The 22581-nt window shown below is 43.7% G+C and overlaps 1 protein-coding gene across 11 annotated transcripts in view; it reads right to left on the reverse strand.

Moving 5' to 3' along the window:
• The window catches only part of arhgap12b (Rho GTPase activating protein 12b), an 81950-nt gene that overhangs the window by 41384 nt on the left and 17985 nt on the right, over window positions 1-22581 (reverse strand). The window contains exon 1 of one of the 11 annotated variants that reach the window (XM_033638808.2): window positions 9907-10037. The exons of the other annotated variants lie outside the window; for them this stretch is intronic. Coding sequence (XP_033494699.1) covers window positions 9907-9939 — 33 coding nt within the window. The 5' untranslated portion in view covers window positions 9940-10037. Of the gene's footprint in view, window positions 1-9906; window positions 10038-22581 lie in introns of those variants that run through there. 11 annotated transcript variants of the gene reach the window in all.

Raw genomic sequence — 22581 nt, forward strand, 5'->3', positions numbered from 1 at the left:
CTTTCAAGACACTCAAGACAGAGAAAATGACAGCATATTAAAAAAGTCAACGGAATAAAGTAACTTTTTATAAAAAGATAATAAAATAAAATAACATGACAACAATGTAGTTTTTATTTACTGTGTTGCTTTGCTAGCATCTGTGATAAACCAAATCCACAAGCTTGGAAACTAAGCAATGTGCTGCTGCAGACAGAGACGCAGCTAAATGTATTTTACCCACCTAAAAAACAGTATTAGTGTAAGTGTAGGCTGTATTTGAATATTTGCTCCACTTTACCTTACACAATAAAGAATCAATGCCTCGATAGTCTGGCAGCTTTGATATAACAGCTTCAAGTATCTGCTAGAAAAAGGCTGTCTGACGACAAAGTCAAGTGGTGAAACTATTGTAAATATATTGCACATTTAAGCTGATACTGATTTGTCTTGGTGGGTTTTGTTTTAGGTGGCGAAAAACTAAATAATTGAGGCAGTGTTCGCTCAGCGCCGTTTGATTTTATGTACATGACACAAGGTTTTTCTATCCGGATATTAATGTAAATAAATGCTGTGATTGGTTCTGTAAAAAAATAAAATAAAATAATGAAAAAAAACTTGCTCCAGTTTCTTCGATTTAAATATTCGCCAGTTTCCTTAGTCTTCAAAAAACTGTCTATTATTCAAACAAAACAGGGCGAAGACGTCGCCTTTGACTCTGGACATTAATCACCATTTTATGAAAATTAATCAAGAAACTAACTGGCAGATTAAACTATAATGGAAATAATAGTTGCAGCCATTGTCATGGAAACAGGAAAGGGCCGAGCCCAAACTGTTGGTAAAAACTGAAAGAAGACTATGATTTGAAACATCATTGCATGCTGTAGCATTAACATTTCCCTTTATGATGAGCATTAGATAATTATCGTCTGTTAACTGTTATATTCCACATGTCTGCCTTCTAATATCCATTCTTGTCCAATCAGTAAGACTCAATTTCAATCACTATCTGCTGTGTGTCATTGCTTTCCATATTCCACTTCATTGTGTTAATATCAGTGTGTCTACCAGTTCGTGTGCACGTGCACCACCAACTGTTTTCTTTTTATAGTGGATCTGACTGGCACATAAACAAGAGGTTACTTCCACTCTGCAGCACAATAAATCTGGAACATTCACACTCCTGCACATATTCTCCTCAAGCTGCCCAGTTAGCCCAGTCTCTGTTCTCTTCAAACATCAATGAGACTTCTGTGAGCCTTTGGCTTTCAGAGAGGAGGAGAATTTATGCACGGCCACAGATTCCTCTTTAAACATGTGCAACACACACACACACACACACACACACACACACTCTATATGTCTAATAAAACCACTAAAAGCATCTAAGGGTCATTAAAGGGAGAATATCACTTATAGCGGGAACAAAGAGCCCTCAATACTTCCTGTTTTAGTGGACTGGCTTACAGAAGACACAGATTACATGTATTCTGTGTTGGGCTAATGAATTAATGACTGCTGTAAACACGCTGCTAATATTATTACATCTCCTGCAGCACTGCGAGTGTGTGTGCCTCTGTCATCTGCAGCGACTTAAGATCAAATTAGTCACATTTCTGTGAATCCTGAGCAGCTGAGAAGAAAATAACAGGATGTGTCATACGCAGTCAGTACCAGCCTGATTACATGGCAGTCTGAACTAAAACCAACATCACATTTCAAGCTGGTATCAGCTCCAAAAATGTGAATAAACATGAGGATGAGACTAATAAATCAGTAAATAAAACTGAAACAAGCAGTGTTAGTCTGTTGGTGCCAGGAAAGTGCAAGCATGCTTCCTTCCTCCATCCTGATCTCAGGATCCAGAGACTTCCCCAGTGCAGACACATCAGCACATCACGCTGGGACTGGGACAAAAACAGATCAGGTTACTGTCTCCGCAGTGCAAACGCCACATATATCAAGAGTGGACTGCAGCAGAGCCGAGGTATCAACATGTTAGATAGCAGGGACGTCCCAGTACCCAGTGACATTTCTCCACTGCTGATAACCATTTCACAGATTACTGAGCCTGCGTTTGTGCTGATAGCGCTCTGATTACATGTGTTCCTTCTGCAGAACAGAGCAGACTGTGTCAATCAGTTTGGAGACAGTGACGGATTAAAACACTCTTTATTGATTCACACTAGAGAAATGTCTTATTACCCTCTGCAGGGAGGTCAAAGTTCAGAGTCGTGTGGTAGATGCTCTGTCTTACTCAAGGACACTATGAAGGAGTGGGTTCTTGTTGGCATGAGGGTTTAATTCAGCCTTGCAAAGTCTCCTTCACTGGTCTACGATACTGCTGCCTTAAATCTGAGATGCATAATATTTACCTATACGCTTTGGTTTGAACGCACACAGTAGCTCAATTTAAATCTATCTAAATATAAGTAAGCTCTGTAGCAAGAATAGCAAAAAGATTGCATTCAATTTGAGGCATTAGACGGTAAAGTCTACACAGTGTGGCTGCTGGGAAAGAATACAGTATACTGGGAAAGTCTTAAGCACCTGTTATGAACAAGGATTTGCTACAGTGACCCCCTATAGATAATCACGCCTGAGCCTAACAGCTTATGACAGACACCGTGGTGAAAGGCAGCAAAAATAAAACACAACTGTACATCTAAGAAAAAATGTACTGGTGGTGTGTATTCCTGACAGGTTCCACTGCTTGACACGTTGTTGGCAAAGTGAAAACATAGAGGACACCGACTCTAATTAAGAAAACAATCTTGGGATCTCATTCGTAAAACAATGCGTAGGATCCATTCTAAAAATGCAAAAATGGACACAATCCCAAAAAAAAATCGACAATTTCTACAATCAGGCTTCCACCTCACCGTCTACAAAATGTTCATAAGCATGGGTCAAAGTTACTCCCATTAAGTGTGTTTTTAAACATCACAACTTTTGCGTGGGAAGCAACGTACACCTCTTTCAGACCTCGATTTGTGCCTGTGTATAAATGAGACCCCAGGTCACAGAGGGTGATGCATACTAGTCATTCATTATAGCCCCTTTTACACTCAGATATTCGCCGAATGTTGGGTCGTTTTGTCGGCAAGCTGCGAGCGCTTAGACACGTCTCGTAGCGTAGTCATATTGGCAGAACCTTTTTGGTTTAAAAAGAACGAGGCGGCCTTCCGCAACGGGAGGTGCTGTTGAAGACTTGTGGGAGGAGCTGTTGATGACGCTGCATGTGCGAGCCACTGCCGGTGGATAAACAGGAAACAGCTGATAGCAGGAATTAGCGAGCAGCTAGTAGCAAGAGGGAAACACAAACATGACAGACACTGTAAAGATGAGCAACTGGGGAGACAAGGAATTGCGCGCCCTCCTTGTTCTCTTTCAAACGAAGAGGCCATTAACCATCAGATGACGGGGACGGTGAAGGACGGGCCGACTTATGAGAGAGTCGAAGGACTGACCAGCCGCGGCTTCCCTCCCACGTCACTGTTTACGTCACACGCTGAGCTACACGTTTTGTTACTTGCTCACGCCCCCCATTGCCCCGAAAAAGGCGCATTCTATATAAACAAAAGTAGGTAGGCGTCATTTTGCTGCACTCCCTGATTTTGTTTTTATACTGCCAATGCTGAAAAAAGACTGATTGGGCTTTCCTGCAAATTTGCACAATTCCTGTTTAAAAAGGGCTTATTTCTCTTAGTGCAGTTTGGGGGTTTCGTCCTAAATTTTTGCAGGAGAAAAAGCAGATTTATGTGTCATTACTGAAGCCCAAAAATGCTCATGTCTTTGTAGCTGACTAACAAACTGGCTAATATTACATTGTTATTGCGGATTTGTGCATGACACTCAAACAGTTCAAACTGACTAAGTAGGAGCACAGGTTGCTAACGTTAGCCTACAGAGCACCGCTAATGGCCTGGTAATGCACAGTGTTCTTTTTTATTTGGTGACTTGTTTGATGAACTGAGAGTGTGAAACTCAAGTTGTGAGCAATCATGAGCGTCCATGCTTTCCTATCTCTGTCAGATAAAAGGCAAATGTCATTGTGATAATATGATTATTGCCATAGTCGTGTGTGTTTACACAGATGACGAATAGCCTACTGATAATGTATCAGGGCCTTGAAGGATTGTCCCATTTCATAGGGGAACATTTCAACAACTACCCTTTGGTTGGGGCAAATAAGGGCACTTGGAAATGAGGGGTCAAAATAAGGAATGGAACTGGGCCTAAGTCAATCTGTTTCGTATTTGACACAGTCTTATTGGTACTAATCAGTGACTGGGGCTGCAACTTCTTTAGGTGCCATTAATTCACCTTCATTGCCAAGATTCATTTCAGGTGTTGACTACGGTCTCTGGTGGTCGGTATTCATGGGACAAAAGGGACAGATTAAAGTGGGGTCACTGGGACTGCCATATATCTATGCAGATAGCAATTTTGTTTTGCCATTGTGTGTTAGCAACACATAGAGTACAGCATTGGTTCCCAAACACAAGCTACTCTAGTCACACAGCCTTCACTCTCTGCTGAACAGCCTCATTCTGCATTATAAAGTGAAGAGTTAACCACCAATCGAAGAGCTAATAAAACAATCACCAAGCATCAGGGAGAAGAAAACACTGAATTTGTCAGAAAAGAAGAATATTAAGTTTGTACGATTGTTAAAAACTTTAAAAATATGTAATACAGACAGACAACTGTATAAAAAGTTCCTTCAAATAGCAGCAAAACTCATGTTTGATGCAATATTCACAGAAATTTGCTCAAATTCATCCAAATTAGGGCTGCAACTAACGATTATTTTCATTGTCGACTCATCTGTCGATTATTTCTTCGATTAGTCGACTAATCATTTCATCGAAAAATGTGTTAAAATGTTGAAAAATGTCAGTCTGTCTCTCCCAAACCCCAAAATTATGTCATCTAATGTCTTGTTTCATACTCACGCCGAAGGGTTTTAGTTCACCGTCATGGGAGAGTGTGTAAAGCTGCCAATATTTCAACGTAAGAAGCTGCAATAAGAGTATTTTGGGGTACTTTTATAGTACTTTTCTATGAAAAATGACTCAAACCTATTAGTCGCCTACTAAAATAGTCACTGATTATTTTAATAGTCGATTAGTCATCGATTAGTCGACTAATCGTGGCAGCCCTAATCCAAATTGCTCCTTTTACACAAACTTCCTGCAGCTACTGCTTTCAAACTTTAGGTTAACTGTTCAGTTTATCACTTGTTTTGCACTGTTACTGTTAAGCACTGAATATAACATGAAATATCCATAAATATGTCATTTCAATCAGGGGCTGTCAGCTGAAGAATAAAGCCTGGGAACCACTGCAGAACAGTGTTGTACAGTACAATGCAGCCATGGTTTGCTGTAATGGTTGGAACAACAGGGAACTTCATACTACAGCACTATCACAACACACTGCCCACAGTCATTAAGGTGTGTTAAACTTTTCTCAGGATATAAAATCTGACTCCTTGTTAGATTAATTATACCTGCATTATATGTAGGTGTGCCTGTTCCAGACAGGTCTTTCACAGCAGACATTTTGAGTTGTCCAAAACATTAATGATGGGCCTGTTTTATACAGATATATATTTTTATATAGTGTCCCATTAAGCCTTGACAGTGTGTCAGCGAGCCAGAATGATCAACAGACCTTTCTGACATGTCACAGCAGGTCTATGTAATAACTTTAATGGTGCCTGGATTCTACTTCTCCTGATTTTGTGTATGCTGGCTCACTGGAATAGCCTTCTGGGACACTTAGTGGAGCCGAGCCATCGTTAATGTTATTAATTTCACATGTGCTTTTCCTACTACGACGAGTTGATGTATCCGCGGTGAAAGATGTCTGTAGCAGGACCCTGAGACTGAAGTGCAGTGTATGATGGAAACGATGATACTTTCACCTCTGGGAAATTAAACTGGGGCTTTTTTTAACTGTTCTATGACACTTTTTAGACAAAATGGTTACGTAATTAAATGAGAAAATAACTGGCGGATTAGTTGCAGCAGCTCTTGTAAAATACCACGAGCATGCATCATGTAATGTTGCCATGTTGGGTGGGAAAGACATGCCAACCCTGAGATAACAGCTGTTATTTTACATCAGCAAACCTGCATGGCTCTCATCCATCCTTCGACATGACGACACACCATCAGCAGGTGTATTCCATAGGAAGTAGTTTGCATAATTACACAGCAGGTGGATGTTTAATTGTATTTGTGTGACGTGAGCCTTTAAACTAGGCTCTGATTTATTTGATTCCCGCCTGCCCCACAGATTGGGGGGGTTGATGGGCATGACGGAGCAGACCCAGGGGGCCTGGTGGCAGCAGCCTGAGGTCTATTGAGGCGGTGCCACATGAAGTGCGGCGACAGCGCGGGACACAAGGGCTCTTGGTACAGAGGACAACAATGGCCAGTGAGCCGTCAGTCACTACAGCCGAGCAGCTGACAATGACAGGAGGAGAAGAGAGGTGGTGGGAGAAAAGAAATCAAGGAGGGGGGGGTTAAAGAGAGGTGTAAAGAGTCACACGGGTTATTCAGTTCCTACTGGACGGAGGGAGTGGGCAGAAACACTGTGGCACAAAGACACACAGAAAAGACCGGAGCTGTAGAGAAGAATAGAGCCACAGTAGGTATACTTGACAGCTGTGGTTACCATGGCGAGCAGGGGGTGGAGAGGGTTAAGCCAGCAAGGCTTTCCTCCATCTTTACGTCCACTGAGAAGGACAGGTGTGTCAGCGCTGCGAAGAAAAGAGCATTTAACCCATTCTGTGTTGAAGAAAAGCCTCAATCATGAACACAATCACCTGTGTGCTCCGACATGAGCGTGCACACGCAACCTGGAGGCACTGTCACATCCCACAATATCAGCTCTGTTCACTGACAGACTCGATCCTCGTCAGCCAGCCGTTCGAGTTGAACTGCATTTGCCCTGCAGTTAACTGAAGGTCAGATCCTCTTTATACTCACTCTGTGAATCAGTCATGGACTCCTTTTGATGCTGAAAGAGAACACTGAAAACAACCATCAGCCTCTTTCTCTCTTATGTAACCCAAAACCTCAACAATAGGAAGCCGAGGTTTGCTCGTACTCCTCGGAGCGATCTACTCCGTCCCTTTCCCTCATGTCCCTCGAAGAAACTGAAACAACAATGATTCAGCATGACTCAAGAAAAAAATCAGATCCTTTACTTGAGTTAAAGAAGCAAAACTACAAAGTAGAGATGTTTAGGAGCAAAATCAGGGCATCAGACAGTTAAATTTAATGCTTTTTTAGACACTTTCAAGACATCTTAAATCAAATTTAGGACAGATTTAAGGACAAATTATGTTGTACTTATTTAAGCACTGCAGGTAAGAAGTATATATATGTGGTTTTGTGCATAGGTAGGTGTAAGAATATGGTTATTAAAGTGAGTTAAGTTAATCCACATTTTGCCAACAGGTAAGTGCAAATATTAAGTAATATGACAGTATAATAATTTTAAAAGATTTGTAACATTAGAAATGTGGACTTTTATATAAAAAAGCTTCATTCATGTTCACAAAAAGAAATCTAAAAATTGATGAATGAAATACGATAAAATATCTGTAGCACTTGAGGCCTCACTAATTCAAATTAAAGACTATTTAATGACTTTTTTTATAGTTATAAATTTGAATTTAAGACATTTTAAGACTTTTTAAGGACCTGCAGACGCCCTGAAATTGTACTTGAGGATCAAAAGCAAAAGTCAATAGCCAAATGGCCACTCCCACTCCTCATTGTATGATTATTATTATTATTAATGATGTGTTGCTATCAGGGTGAAGCTAATTTTAAATGTTTTCTGGGTGACATAATTTTGAGGTGTGTGGGAAACCAGAATGACTGAGAGCTTATGAGAAGAACAACATGAGGAGTTGTTTTTGCATCACAAACTGTACGAACTGCAAAATGTGTAGTCTCTATATACAGACTCTACATTCAGTGAATGTACTGTAGAGTCTGTAGGCAAACCCCGGAGATCTTGCCTCTGAAAGAAGAGCAGAAGAGCCCTGGTTTCTGGTTGTAGGCTGTTTGTAGTCTGCGTGAAATATTGACCAATCACGTTTGAGCCGGCTCCAGTTGTTGCCAGGTTAAACGGTCCGTGCAGTGAACTAACGAGGCGGAACATAATTGGCGTCACTGCAAACTCTGAATCCATCGCAATGGTTCAGCATATTTACTTATATATAAACGGAAATCGGAAACGGAAATTCGCCTCCTCCGCCCAAATCAAACCGGAATGCCAAAAAATCGGGGGTCTGCCCCCAGAGGCTGTATCGCCGTCTGCCGGAAGTCAGATGCCGAATACAGCCAATGGGTTCCGAGAATGCAAAATGTGTAACAGGTAACCCTCCCTGTTAGCTCGATTAATTTGCAGATTATCTTCGCGATTAATCTTTTGATTTATAAAGAGTCCAGGGTGGCAGCTTAAAAGATGCTTGTTTTGTCCGACCAATATGCTCAAAGTCACTTTACAATGAAATAAAACAGAGATGCAACAAATCATCACAATAGAAGAGTCTGAACTAGTGAATATTTGACAAGTTTGCTTAAAAAATGACAAACTTTTAATCATTTATCAGAGTAGCTGTTAAGTAACTTTCTGTGAATCAAAGGGCTGTGCAATATATTGACATTATATTAATATCGTGGCATGAGATAAGATATAGTCTTGGACTTTGGATATTGTAGTATCGTAGTAAGTGTTGTCTTTTCCTGGTTTTAAAGACGAAAGACATAAGATATACTTCTTTTAATCCCTGAGGGGAAATTCGATTTGTTTCCCATTCTGTTGTTATTTACACACAGGCCCGAAACACACACACACGCACAAACAGCTTAAATGGAGAGATGTCAGAGCAAGGGGAGCTGCCCATAGAGTAGTACAGTTGGGGGTTTAGTGCCTCTCTTAATGGCACCTCTGCAGTGCCCAGGAGGCGAACTAGCACCTAACTAGCTACCAGCCCACACTCCATATTTGGTCCTGACGGGGACCCATGTCCCCAAGGACTGAGTTACTGCCGCCCCAAAGGCTGCATTACAGTAACGTGATGTCATTTACGTCATTTTCTGAACTTACCAGACTGTTATAGCTGGTTTATTATTTGCCTTTACCCACTTCAACCCTGCAATACTGTTGCAATAACAGTATCGAGGTACTTTGTACAAAAATATGTGATATTTAATTTTCTCCACGTCGCCCTGCCCTCGTCATTTAACTAATAAACTAGTCATTTCAGCTCCGAAATGCACGATATTCAAGATAACACACTGTTGCTGTGGATTTGTTACTGTTGAATAAATAGAGCAGAAGTGTGTCGGACGCTGATGAATGTTTGGAATCATTTCTTACTATGTGCAAGAGCCTTCTCCCTTGAGTTCAATGTGTCATGTTAGCTAGCTAAAGCCAACAGGTGTCTATCAACATATGACACTTGGTAAAATTGTAAAAATGCAAGAACAGGTGCCACATATATATCTAAAACGTGATTTTACTTGTTTCTAGAAAGCTGTTGGGTTGTTGTTGTTGTAGCAGAGGTATAAAGCAGCATTAAATGGAAAAACTCTACTTTATACTTAGCACAAGAATCTCAACATTGTACATACAGAACAATACTTTAATAAATATACTTAGCTAATTTCCATCTCTGGCAATAACCACATAACGATCACATGAAATACACACGGTTGAATCCGAACCTCAGTTTTCAGTGCAGCTCTGCAGTCATTACCAGAGCCCATGACAGGGACCGAGACCCACTAACACCTGCTCTACTTTTCCCGCAGCCAAGTAGCCTAAGCCTCAACACTGCCAGTCACATCCACTAAGCCTGCTTTTGGACAGCGCAGAACAACAGCTACTCACAATGTAGTGCGGGGTCCTCAGGTATGAAAACATGATCCAAAAAAGACAGAGGAGTCCGGCCGGGGCTGGGGGGTCCCGAGCAGGTATGTAGATGTAGCAGGTGGTGGCTACTTCAACAGCCTCTCTGCATCCCAACTGTCGTCACACGGAGCAGAACGGGCCTCAGCGGCCGATTAAAGGATCTTAAGATCTATTTAGGGCCGCGGTGCTCGCCTTAAATAGGAGCGCTCATTAGCTGAATGACCTGAGCCTCTCAGAGACAGAGGGAGGGAGAAAGATGGAGTGAGGAAGCGTGGAAAAGAAAATACAGAGCAGATGAGGAAGAGAAAGGAGAGAAAGAGACTGAGTGGACTTCTTGACGGGTGGCCGTGCTCAAAGTTCACCCAACAGGCCATTAAAGGTCAGGGTTCGCGATCCAGGGGTCATAAAGTCTGTGGTTCACACGCTCCAGTCACACAGAGAGACGCTGCACTGCAAACTGCTCTGAATGTGGCCAAGAAAGAAGCCAACAACAACTCGAAGGGCCCTAATCTCAGCCAACACAAAAACAGCCCCACAAAAGCCATTTCAAACCCAATTTTACACAGCAAATAACATCCAACAAGCCGCAATCATCAAATTGCCGAAACCCGCTGTGTTTTCTCTCCTTTTATCGAGTGTTGGAAGAAGATTATCGAGATTAGATTTTGGAGTTGTGGGTAAGTCTGCCACCAGCTGTGCGTGAAAACAAAGTGATCACAGCTGATCCCGACGCCCCTTTCGCTGCTTCCTCCCGGTCTGTCAATGGAAAGGTCAGCCAAAATAGATGAAGATGATGACAGATTAGAGCCATTATCTACCTCGTTAGTGGAGCGCCAGATTGGTGGGAGGAGCTGTCCGTCATGGGAACGTCACGATTTTGTTGTGATGAGCCAGCTGAGAGACAGACTCGGATAGAGTGTTAGTGCCCGATGCTCAGACACTACTGCGACAGAGACACACACAAATGTGTACACTGTGCAGGACAACAGGTGGCCAAAACGCCAATCATGTAGCGCTCAGCACAAAATATATGTTAAGCACCTCATCACGCTACTGGCATTTGTAGCATAGCATAAATACATAATACACAGTGCTCCCATTGCAAAGAATTAACAAAATACTGGAATCAGGAAATAACATTTTTCTATTCGACGAGTCAAGATGGTGCTGACGTTGAAGCTGCACCTGTCGCCATCTTCCTTCATGCCGATAGGCGTTCTTTTTCTGCCTTCGACATTCATGCTGCCCCATTAGGCCTGGAAGAATTGCATCCCCATACGATATTAGAGAAAAACAAGTGCCATCATATTCTCAGAATTTCGGCATCGACTTCTCGTGACATCCCTCGTCAATATATTGTCAAAGTTTAAATGGAAGATCACATCATGCAATGCTAATCCCAGATCGACCAATTCTGTTATGTAAACCAGTGTTTCTTTGTGGACATGTGCGGTAACACTAACATGCAGTCAAATGCTGAGATCCTCCCTGATCCCCCGGACATGCTCACAAAAACAAAAAGCGAAATCAATGATGGACCAAATATTGGCAGAACAAATATACGACCGAAACAGGATTCCCTCAGCATGCTGATGCATCAGTGCACCTCCATTTCAAATCAATAATGAATGCCTAATTATAGCTTCAGGATGCTTACAAGAGCGAGCAAATAATGAATGGATACAGTGCGGCAATTATGAATGAGTCACCATGTAAACCTCTGAGCCCGAAAGATATAATTTCTGCTGTTAAACTGGGCCACGCCCACGAGGGAGTCCTCTGGACTGGCTATCTCTGTACACCAGAACACCAACCTGATGATAGAGTCCACTTTGAGTTTTCATTATGTTCATGCACATTAGTTCCTGCTTTTTTCCTTCACAGAGTGCCCACGGCAGAGACAAAGACGAGTGTGTCTTTATGAGCTCAAACAGATGATGATTCATTACGGGTAAGAACAGAGTGGGAGCGCCTTGGTGCTGCCGAGCACGCCGGTTGTGGCGCATCGGGGTATTAACCCCAGTGAATCAGGTTAATTGAAAATCAAACACACAGCGAGGAGTGCTTTTATCTCACAATGCCATTTCAGCTTTAGGTGCAGCAGCAAAATAAAGACCATGATGGCGAGCTCAGTCAGCGTGCGGCTCACACTTTGTGTCAATGTGTGAACGCCTTGAAACCATGCATATGCATTAGTGTGTGTTTGCTCTCATGTAGCTCATTTCTAATGCTCCAAATTTAATGATCCTCCTCTCCAGAATGTGACCCAGATAAGCGCCATCCTGCCGCCCTGGAGGTTCAAGTGGCACAGTTCCACACATCTCTCCCGCTTTCCTCCTCTGCTGCCACACTCCAACATAACCCTTTAACCCTCCGTGGAGTGCTATAGGGTGCGTTATAGAGATTTAAGAGTGTTTGTGCAGGCGTGTATGTTAGCATGGGAACACAGGCTGAAATATTCAGGCCACCACTTGATATCATGCTCTGTGCAACGCTGATTGAATCCGTGCTGAGCGCTGAGGGGCTGCGTGTACCACTTCAACAGGCGATAGCCACCCACAAGGGAAATGGAAACTTCCTCCCAGACGAAACCCTCTAACCAGCAGGCTGTGGTAAACACACATACACAGACACACAACAGAACACAGACAGACACAGGAAGTGGTGTGTTTCAGCTAGAGGTGAAAGACAGGTTTCTTGGAACATACTCTGCAAGGTATTGAATTTTTAACAACAATCTGAGAGAGCGACGAAGGTTGAAATATATTCCAGCAAACATCAGCAGAATGAAAATGCATAGTTGCTATGTGTTTTTGTGGTTGCTAAGTAAAGCACAGTGCTTTTAAAGACAACACAGGGTCTGATCCAGGTTTAACTCATCACCGAGCGGAAACTACGGATGTCTTTTTTAACATCAGGCAAGATTATGACAGATAAGAGTGACTGCAGAGGTGGTATTTACAGAGTAGTGAGAGATCGGCACTAAAAGACGAAGGATAGAAGGAAACAAGAAGCCTGAGGAAAGAGAGGATGAGGGTGACCACTAGAGAGAGGAGGGAGAGAGGTAATGGAGGGAGTGGGTTTGTTCTGGGGGCCAGCAGACAGTGAAAGCACATCTGGGCTGAGAGAGCCTGACAGCGGGGGCCTCCCACAGAGGGGACGCCTGCATTCACGTCCACAATGAGGAAATGGAATTACCTGAGCGGAGAGAGTGAACCAAAAGCACAGCGGGTGGTTTGGACGGCTCACTCTACTCCTCCGCCTCAGGCACAGCACAGGAGGAGACTTTGAGGAACAACAAAACTGCATATTTACTACAACACAGATTTATGTCCTGGCAGTGAAAAATTATCTAACACTTGAACATATGGAGAAAACACAAATTATTGCTGATTAAGGTCTAACAGAGTACACAAGGTGGATGGGATGCAGTTGGTGTTGATACATGGTTTTCAATGATTAAATAACTGTTAGGAATAGAGTGGTGTCAGAAAATGGGGTCAGGGCTGTTTTTAGGATCAATGTGTCGCTCTATGTTCCAATATAAATCTGACTGACTGTTTCAGCCCCAGCAACTGCAAATCAATGGCAAAACACCATGATACATCACTAAACAGAGACTGTAGGCATTTTGTTAACATCATACTGGTGCCTAGTGTACAGGGGAAGTGTTCATGGAAGACATACATGATAAGCAGACAAAAGCAGCCATGGCTGTGTGTAGGGCCGCTCCCTATTAGTCGACAAAACGGCAAAACTTCGTTGGCAAGATTTCATCGCTTGCTTATGGCTTGTTCACACGATTTTCACCCTGATTTTGACGTCGCAGAGGATCTTGAGAGCCACCTTGGGTCGGAGATGAGTCGGCAGATAGTCTGCCACGACGAGTCCTCGTGTGTGAACAAGCTTACGAGCAAGTCGCCCTCTCGTCTGTGACTGGGACTGGATATCCGGCATGCTAGAAAACTGGAGAAGTGTGACACGACTGACAAAGAGCATCAGCCAATGAGAGGCAGGATACGTCCCACGTCAGCACGCAGGAGGACAGAAGAAATGTGCGGAGGACACGCTGGCAGGGTTGCCACTTGCCAGGTCCGCTTATTAACCATGACTTTGGGCTTGTGGAGTTGCTTATTTGGGCTTGCTCTCTAAACATCACCTTTCTCTATATATATCCGTCTAATAAGCTATTTGAACGCATGATAGTCGCTTCTTTTGGGCTTGTTTCCATAGCCCTGGTTGCTTGTTTCTCTCCCAATATCTGGCAACACTGACAAGCCGGCAAGCAACAACAACAATGGCGGCCTCCACGGGATCACAGGGAGCGTGTTGTGTTTGGACCCAGGCCCTGGAGACAGATCTGATTCAACACTGGGAAGAATATCCATGCCTTTACGATGCGTCGTAAGTTAAGAAACGTAGTTTGGTGACGTCACCCGTTATCTGGGGCTCTGTAGGCGAGGGCTCAGTGGAGAAATCTTGTGGTGTGCACACACAAGTCGTAACGCAGTTGGCGAGACTCCCGCTGACAGAGACATGTCGCCAGGTATGAACACTCAGAAGATTACCATAGTCTCAGCGACGCAAAATCAGGGTGAAAATTGTGTAATGTGAACTAGGCTTAAGTTGCAGGAAAAAAACAACAACTTGAAACTCTATTAGAAGCACCTTGTCAAAATAAATCCAAACATATATGACTGGACCATGTGGGGACTTTAATTTGAAAGGACAGACAGGAAGTGTCAGGAGTCAGGTTAATTTCCAGGGCTGGTACCTGCGGTTATTCCACAGGCTAGTTAATAACATGTTGGGCAGGAAAGTGTGGGATCATTTTGAGAAGGTGAAGGACGAACCCAAGGTGATATGTAAACTCATCTTCATTGGTCGACTACAAACATGACGTATCATCTGAAACATGGAAGTAGCTACATGCCCATTAGCCCACAGCGTCATTAACAGGCGGCTCGCTCAGACTACTGGTTGACTAGGAATATTCTTAGTCGGAGGCAGCCCTACTCGTATGATCACAAGGCAATGAAATAAGAAACTGGCAAAGACATGGCTTTGGGCCCTGGCTACTTGTGATGGACGTTTGTCATTGTAGATTAATGAATAATAATGACTGCAGCCTTGTGGTGACAGGGCCAAGAAACATGGGAAAGTGGGCTACTGGGCTACACACAATTAAAAGGGCACATTTAAATCTCCAGCCCATCTACCCATTGGCCCACATACCATGACTCAGGGTGTTTGAGTTTCAGTGTGTGCGTGTGTGTGTGCGTGCATGATGGGGGTGGACATGCAGTGACAGAACAGTGCATTGTGTCCCGTTCGTATGGGTCATGGGTCACTCAGCCCACCACCCAGAGTCTGCCAAGCCAGCCAGCCAGCCAGCCCTCCCCTCACCGAGCCCCCCCATCCCTCTCTACATCCATCCAGAGAAAAGTTCCAGTAGCGGAGCAGCCACTGTAAAGCCATTGTTGTGCACTGTCCCTGTCAGAGAGAGGGCTGCCTTGTCATCTATACTGCCCAGTCACATGCTTGGGGTCTTTAGAAAAATGAACTGCATCATCAGCTGGCCACCAGTCTGCATGTCACACTGAAAACATGACCACATACTGAACTCTGGACGGCCTGCCGCCCCCTGATTTACACGTCAACGTACTTGGCGATCCGACACCCACCTGCTGCAAGAAGCACCTGATCTCAGATTTGACGCAATCACACTGCCGACATTTGGGTCAGGAAATAAGACCTACTGGGTTAAAAAAAATAAAATGCATTGCATGCTTTTTTTCTGGAAAAACACACTGCTCCGAAGTGCCCCCACAGATCCAACTGTCACATACAGCCACACTTTCCCAGGCTCTAATATATCCTATGGAGCAGCCCTGCTCCCTTTCGTCCTCCGAGTGACCCACAAAACGGTCTTGGTTGGGTAATTGATCGTCACAGAGCTGCTTCTGTGGAAAGCAATTCAATTTCCACTGGGCATGTCTTGCCACATTAGCGAGAATGGTGCTATTGTTTTGTCGAACCGGCAATGGCACGTAAAGGCAACTCTGTCCGCCAAATTGTCCAGAGTCCATTGACAGAATGAGCACCGGGCAGGGCAGGAACTGAGGCACTCGGTAACCTTGAGCCACGAGGTGGTCCTCTCCTGCTGTGTGGTGCTGACAGGGATCTGGAGCAATGGTACCGCTGGGGTGGATGGGAGCAGCAAACAGGGTCAGTGGGTTTGTTTCAGGGTAACAAAGGGACACTGGATCAGACCCAAATGGGCCCAGAGATGGTTTAGAGGAGCTGGGATGAGACCAGTTCACATTTCCTGGTCAGGACAGGAGCTGGACGTGGGGTCACTTATGAGCTCAAGATCTCAAAATGTAAGTTTGGCAAAAGCTGAAACAAGATTTTTTTCAGGCATCCAGGGAACATGAAGTAAAAGTCAAATTTGTTTTCTGTCTAAACAATGTCAGGTGACTGACAGGTGACCACTGCCGAGGCTTGTATCGACGTCAGTCTCTCTTGTTTGATTTAATAAGACTAAAGTCAAGATGACCAACTGTGTCAAGACAATATCTGGTACTTATACTAAAGCTCAAAAGGTACAGACATTTTAGAGTCACCAGTTAACCTGCGTGTCTTTGGACTGTGGGAGGAAGCTGGAGCACCTGGAGGAAACCCACAGTGACACGGGGAGAACATGCAAACTCTGCACAGAAGGGCTCCCTCACCCTGGATTTGAACCAGGGACCCTCTTGCTAAGGCATTATGGTCTAATTAGTGATTAATCACATTATTTACAGGCCTAAAGTAGGTCTCTTTGTGCAAGCGCATATTTTATGTTGTAGATTGTGTCCTGAGGAGTTAAACCATCATCCAGGACCATGTAGATCTATTTGCAGAGAGTGATGCGGGCACGCCTGTCCACCTCCCATGGTCAGTGTCTCTCTTTTGTATTTGGAAGAAGTATTTCAGTCTTAGATTTGAGATCGAACCTTTTTTAATAAGTCGTGCGTCCTTTTACAGATAAATTATTGAAAGAACGGGTAACAGCATCCTGTTAATCATTTCTTTGTGTTACTTTATTTCCACAACTGATGCTACTAAATATGACAGCTTGTTTGGCTTTCACTTCCTGCACAATTCACAAAGACAAGCACAGAGGTGCAAACAATTCTGTGGTTTGTCATGAGTGTGACGCAGACTTTTTCAGGAACTCTCTGATTAAAGAAAACACTTCGGAGGATATTTGTGAATGAGGCCCAATGAGCCGAACCTAATGTCTGTGCTTTTTAACCAAGCCGATGAGATCACCTCCAGATTCTGGGTCAGTTTTGGACTGATTTGGCGACTGTGCCTACCTCTCTGATTCATACGTCTCACTGGATTCTCCGCAGCAGCAACAGAATCAAGGGTATCGTAGAATTTACAGTGACAGCCATGACAAACTGATGTATAAAACTTGATTTTTAAAGTTAAATGGTTACAAGAGAGTCCTAGAAAACACTTATAGTATTGTTACTCTATCTAAAAAATGAGTGTTTCTATGTTCAGACACATTGAGAATACTTGGAAACTGGAATTTACAATGAGGAAATAATTCTGGAACAAGCTGCTTCCAACTTCACAACTCTAATTTACCAAGAAAAAGCAAATGACAGCTTTTACCTACATTTACCTGTTCACTTATCAACAAACAGGTGATCCTAACATTCTTCACATTTAGCACACATGCTAATCTATTCTTCCCTGAGTGCTACTACTTTGATAAACAAAAACAACGCATCCCCTTTATTTCCCTTTTAATTACTGACATATTTCAAGGCTCTCTGTGTGAAGTAGCTGTTTTCTCTTTGACATCATCTCAAACAGAGCATGCTAAACATCTCCAAAGCACCGCACCCCAACAGGCGCTGGAGTGGCTGCCGTCTGATCTGAATATGTCACCATGGCTGCAAACACCCACTCACTTCAGATCAATAGGGGCTCAAGAGCCTGGGGATTGGCTGGCAGATCAACAACAAGCCTCTCTACGGGCCATGGAGCAGCCGCATAACCCCAAACTCTAAGAAAGACAGATTAACCGCCTTTCAATTAACACCGGGGGCGTCAAGCGAGAGACACAAGAACGGAGAATGAGTTTGTGAATTAGGCAACAACGAAGACATTGAGCTAAGCGGCAAATACCCTCTCTACCCCCCCAACATTCTTAGGGAATCAACACTATGGCACACTTGGTGCTGGACAGGAAGGGTTTCGCGCTCCGCCCCCCCTTTCCAATAACAGGACCAACAGCACAGAGCAGATAAGCACATTGTTCAACAAGATGAGGAACGTTGGAACATGTTGGTGTGGGATGAACAGGAGTTTGGGGGGGACGGAGGGGGTTTAACACAGGAATGTACTGTACACAACCGCTTAATCCAGATATGTAAGAAGATTGCATTCTACTGTGTGTATGTGTGCAGAGGCGGGGGCGGTCTGTCCAGGCTCGGGCTGACCTGTAAGCCCCTCCGTCCCACAGTTGCTGGTGCATGAAGCTTACCCAGTGAAGCCTATAACACTTTTTAGATGATTATGGCACTCGGGCCTGGTCCATCTCGGGGGTTTAATCCATACATAACAATGTTCTGTGGCAGTCATTTCACTGGAGAAATAAACAGCCGCACACATCAGTGTACCAAACATATGCATGGGCTTAATCGCAGAGGCACCCAAACAACAGACTCACACAGGAAGTGCAACAGAGGAAGTAAAATCTACTGTTCTAGACGACTGACCTTTGTCATAAATGTGGCTGCAGCTAAGACTCTCAGTCAGACAAGATATCTATACGCCAACCTTTAAGGTAATGTTTCTTACCTGCGAGTCACACACTGAATTAATCTTAAAGTGTCTACACATAATAATACACACAGTACTATTTATGCACACGCAACAAGGAAGTGCAAAGATGTAAACACGCATTAATGAGGTACATTCGTCTGAGCAGATGGTGAGCAGCACTGGGGTCAAACGAGTTCAACTATCTGGTGTCTCTTTACTGTGGAAACATTAGCAGAATGGATTAAGTCTATGTAACCTCCATCGGTGGTAAACAATCACTGTGTGGTCCCCAACGGAGACAAAACAAAGAGAAACTGCAGGAGAAGTGGAAACAGGCTCAGCCAATTATATCATAATCACGGTGTTAATTAATTGTGTTTCACTGGTGCTTTTTCCATGTTCACGTCGACTGAATCACAACATTCGTCTTCCTGTAAGCAGGTTGCGTAAAAATTGGTGTGTTAGTCTGAGACCATGTCTGAGGATATAATTTCAAGGATTTTCTCATTAATAGATCTGTGGAATTGACACAATTTTTTCTATGTCAAAATATGTGTCCCTTGAAACTGCAAAGATATCTATTAATAGGTGGGGCCCTGACAAGGCTGTATTAATACAATAAAAAGATCTGATTCCGAACACATTTTGAATCATGCGTGTATCTTTGTCTTCCCAACTCATCTTATCTAATTATGCATGCACACACTCGTACAACTACATGCATTCACACACTCGTACAACTACATGTATTCACACACAACTCCCCATCCTGACCCCGACAACCCCATCCACCCTTTTTTCTTATGCAGAGGGACTTAAAGTTGCACTCTTTGGTTCGTCTTGACCATTTCAAAGCTCTGTTGAAGGATTTTTGTGCACAATCTTCTATATGCCAATGTCATGGCGTATCTTAGCCGGTCTTTTTAACCATGTGTAGTTGCTATTGTTGCATTTTTATGGTTGACTTCTAGTAAACATCATCATACTTTTTGGCTTTTCTTTGTAGCAGTCTTACTTTGTGTTTTATATTGCTTGTTTTAGACATTTCTATTCTGTACTGTCTGTCTGTAATGCCTGTTGCTGCCTGTCTTGGCCAGGACACTCTTGAAAAATTCAATTCAATTTCATTTATAAAGCCCAATATCACAAATCACAATTTGCCTCAGAGGGCTTTACAGCATACAACATCCCTCTGTCCTTTGGACCCTCACAGCAGATAAGAAAAAACTCCCCCTAAAAAGCCCTTTAATGGGAAAAAAATAGATTTTTAACCTCAAATCTCTAAAATCAAAGGATTTTGTTGTTATATAACGGTTAAATAAAAAAGATACGGCTAAAAAAATAGAAAAATCTGTAGGCAAAGTTTTGAAAATGAATGAAACAGACATAAAAATTAAGTAAAAAAAGAAAAACAATCTATTTGATTTTCATTTTTTTATAAATTGGTCCAACATCCAAAATCATGGTTTAAAGAACTGGTGTGTTATTGACTCAAAACGGGTGGCAGTGGCTCAGTACGAAGGGACTTGGCTAAGGATCCAGAGGGTCGCCGATTCAACTCAACGTGTGGACCAAGTATGGAGCTTGGACTGGTAGCTGGAGAGGTGCCAGTTCACCTCCTGGGCACTGCCAAAGTGTCCTTGAGCCTTGCCCTGTCCAAGGGTAGCCCCCTCGCTCTGACATCTCTCCATTTAATGCATGTAAAGGTCCTGTTTGTGTATGGGTGTATTACGGGCCTACACGTATATGACAACAGAGTGAAAATACTGAATTTCTCCTCAGGGACTTATAGAGTATATCTTCTTCAAAAGAAGCGGAAAGGGTAACTAGGACATTAAGTCAACAGGTGCCCAGACTGGATGCCGGCGTTGGCTCTCACACTCCCAAACACACGTTTGTTTTGCTTCCATTCAGGCTAGATAACACTGACCTGACCAAAGTCCGTCACAAATGAGAGGAAAAATAGATAGCGTACTTTAAAAGGCAATGGTGGAGTCAGAAACACGAGACCAGGCAGTTCTCTCATTTCACACTTCTTAATATCGTAAGGTTGCAGATGTTCATCCTCTCTCCTCCACATTAGATACTCGCTGTTCTATACATTTATGCCTGAAAGTCTTAAACCCCTCGCTGACAGAATAATCAACACGCTATCAATCAACTATACAAAGAGGTGATCAGACCAGCCAATGGTGTTGGAGCCAACGGAGCATGACGGGAGTACTGACACATCCGTTACTGCTGGCATATCCATTTCATTAATGGACACTGGGAGTGCTCCTCTGCCAATCAAATACAAGGGCACTGAAAGGCTGCTGGCCTTGGAGGTCTCTCCTGTGTACTAAGAGAACACTGATCAGCCTCCTCATGTCTCTGTTTTATCTGCGAGCTATTCCTGGCCGACTCTGAGGAAATGTACACAGACGTGTGCTGTATCCCCAAAACGCAGAGCTTGGTCGGCCCACTCCCCGCTGAGCTGAGAGCCCGTCCGAGTGCAATTACAGGACGTGTGTTGATGCTGTGTTAAAATTGGATCTGCTGTTTGAAATGACTGTTTGGGTACAGAGCTGTCAAGCTGGCAGAAGGATCCAGACTGATCCACAGTGGTATAGAGTGCACTCTCTCTGTATCCCCTTTGTTTCTCACTGTAGTATCTCTGTTCAGTGACAGCTGCTAGTGGAAAGTTCTGAGGACAAAAACACGGAGTTTCTGGAAAGTCAATTCAGCGGGAAAGTGACTGTTACAGGACTGCGGGAGCAGCACGTCCTCGACTACTAGCAAACAAATGACGCACAAAACACAACAATAAAACAAACTCCACCGACAGGAGATCAATAAACTGAGCAGCGTACTGTCATCAACAGCATGCAGCGGTTAAACACACATCACATCACATCTCAGTAACTCCTCCACGCTGCACAACAACAGCTACAGCTGCTGGTTGATGGTGACAGACCAATTCGAATCTCGCTTTCACAGTAAATGACCTCTGGCGAGACGGCGGCTAGCGGAACTATTTCAGCGCTCATCGATTCCCAGCTCATCCTTTGTCTCCTTGGCAGCCACGCCGAGCAATTAACAATAGCGATGGCACATGACAGAAACAATACGTGCCCCTTGACGCTCGAAGACGCCCACGCTCCGATGCTTCAACCAGTCCTCGCATGCGCTGGCAACCAGCAGCAGCTGCACCTCTCCTGAGGACAGCAGTGAGAGCAGACAAATACTGGATGGCTCACAAATAATGTCTTTGATCTGCAGTAATGTGCTGTGCTGTTACACTAAATCAGAGAGATACAAGCTGAGTGCAACAAGTCAAAGAGCAGGAAGACACTAGAAAAGACTCAGTTACAGTTTGATTTCTGCAGCAAAGAGACTCGTTTTTATAGAGAACAAGCTGCACAGGATCCCCTCTGATGTCACACGCAGCATCCTCAGTCTCATCTTTTGTATTTTGTATTTCAGAAAAGCTCTGAAACAAAAAACAACAGCACCATTTTCTGCAACTTTCAAATTTCAGTCAGTCCCTATGCAGGCGAAACACCAGTGTGGGCGAAAACAAGGAGAGGGAGATAAACACAAAGCCCAGCGCTGTGGGGAGCGACGGCGCTCCACTTCAGCTCTCTGCTGACTCTGATCCCTGAGGTGGATTCGGCAGTAATAGGAGAAATCAGAAACACGGCACTCCGTACAAAAAAACACCGCACAACGCAGCTGGGGCCAAAAACGCTTTTATACCCTGAAAGTGATATCTAAATGACTTCACAGACATCGAGCTAATAGCCACATACATCTCACACAGACAGCTTTGTAAAGAGATACTAA

Source organism: Epinephelus lanceolatus, chromosome 20 (genome assembly GCF_041903045.1).
Source record: "Epinephelus lanceolatus isolate andai-2023 chromosome 20, ASM4190304v1, whole genome shotgun sequence".
NCBI lineage: Eukaryota > Metazoa > Chordata > Actinopteri > Perciformes > Serranidae > Epinephelus > Epinephelus lanceolatus.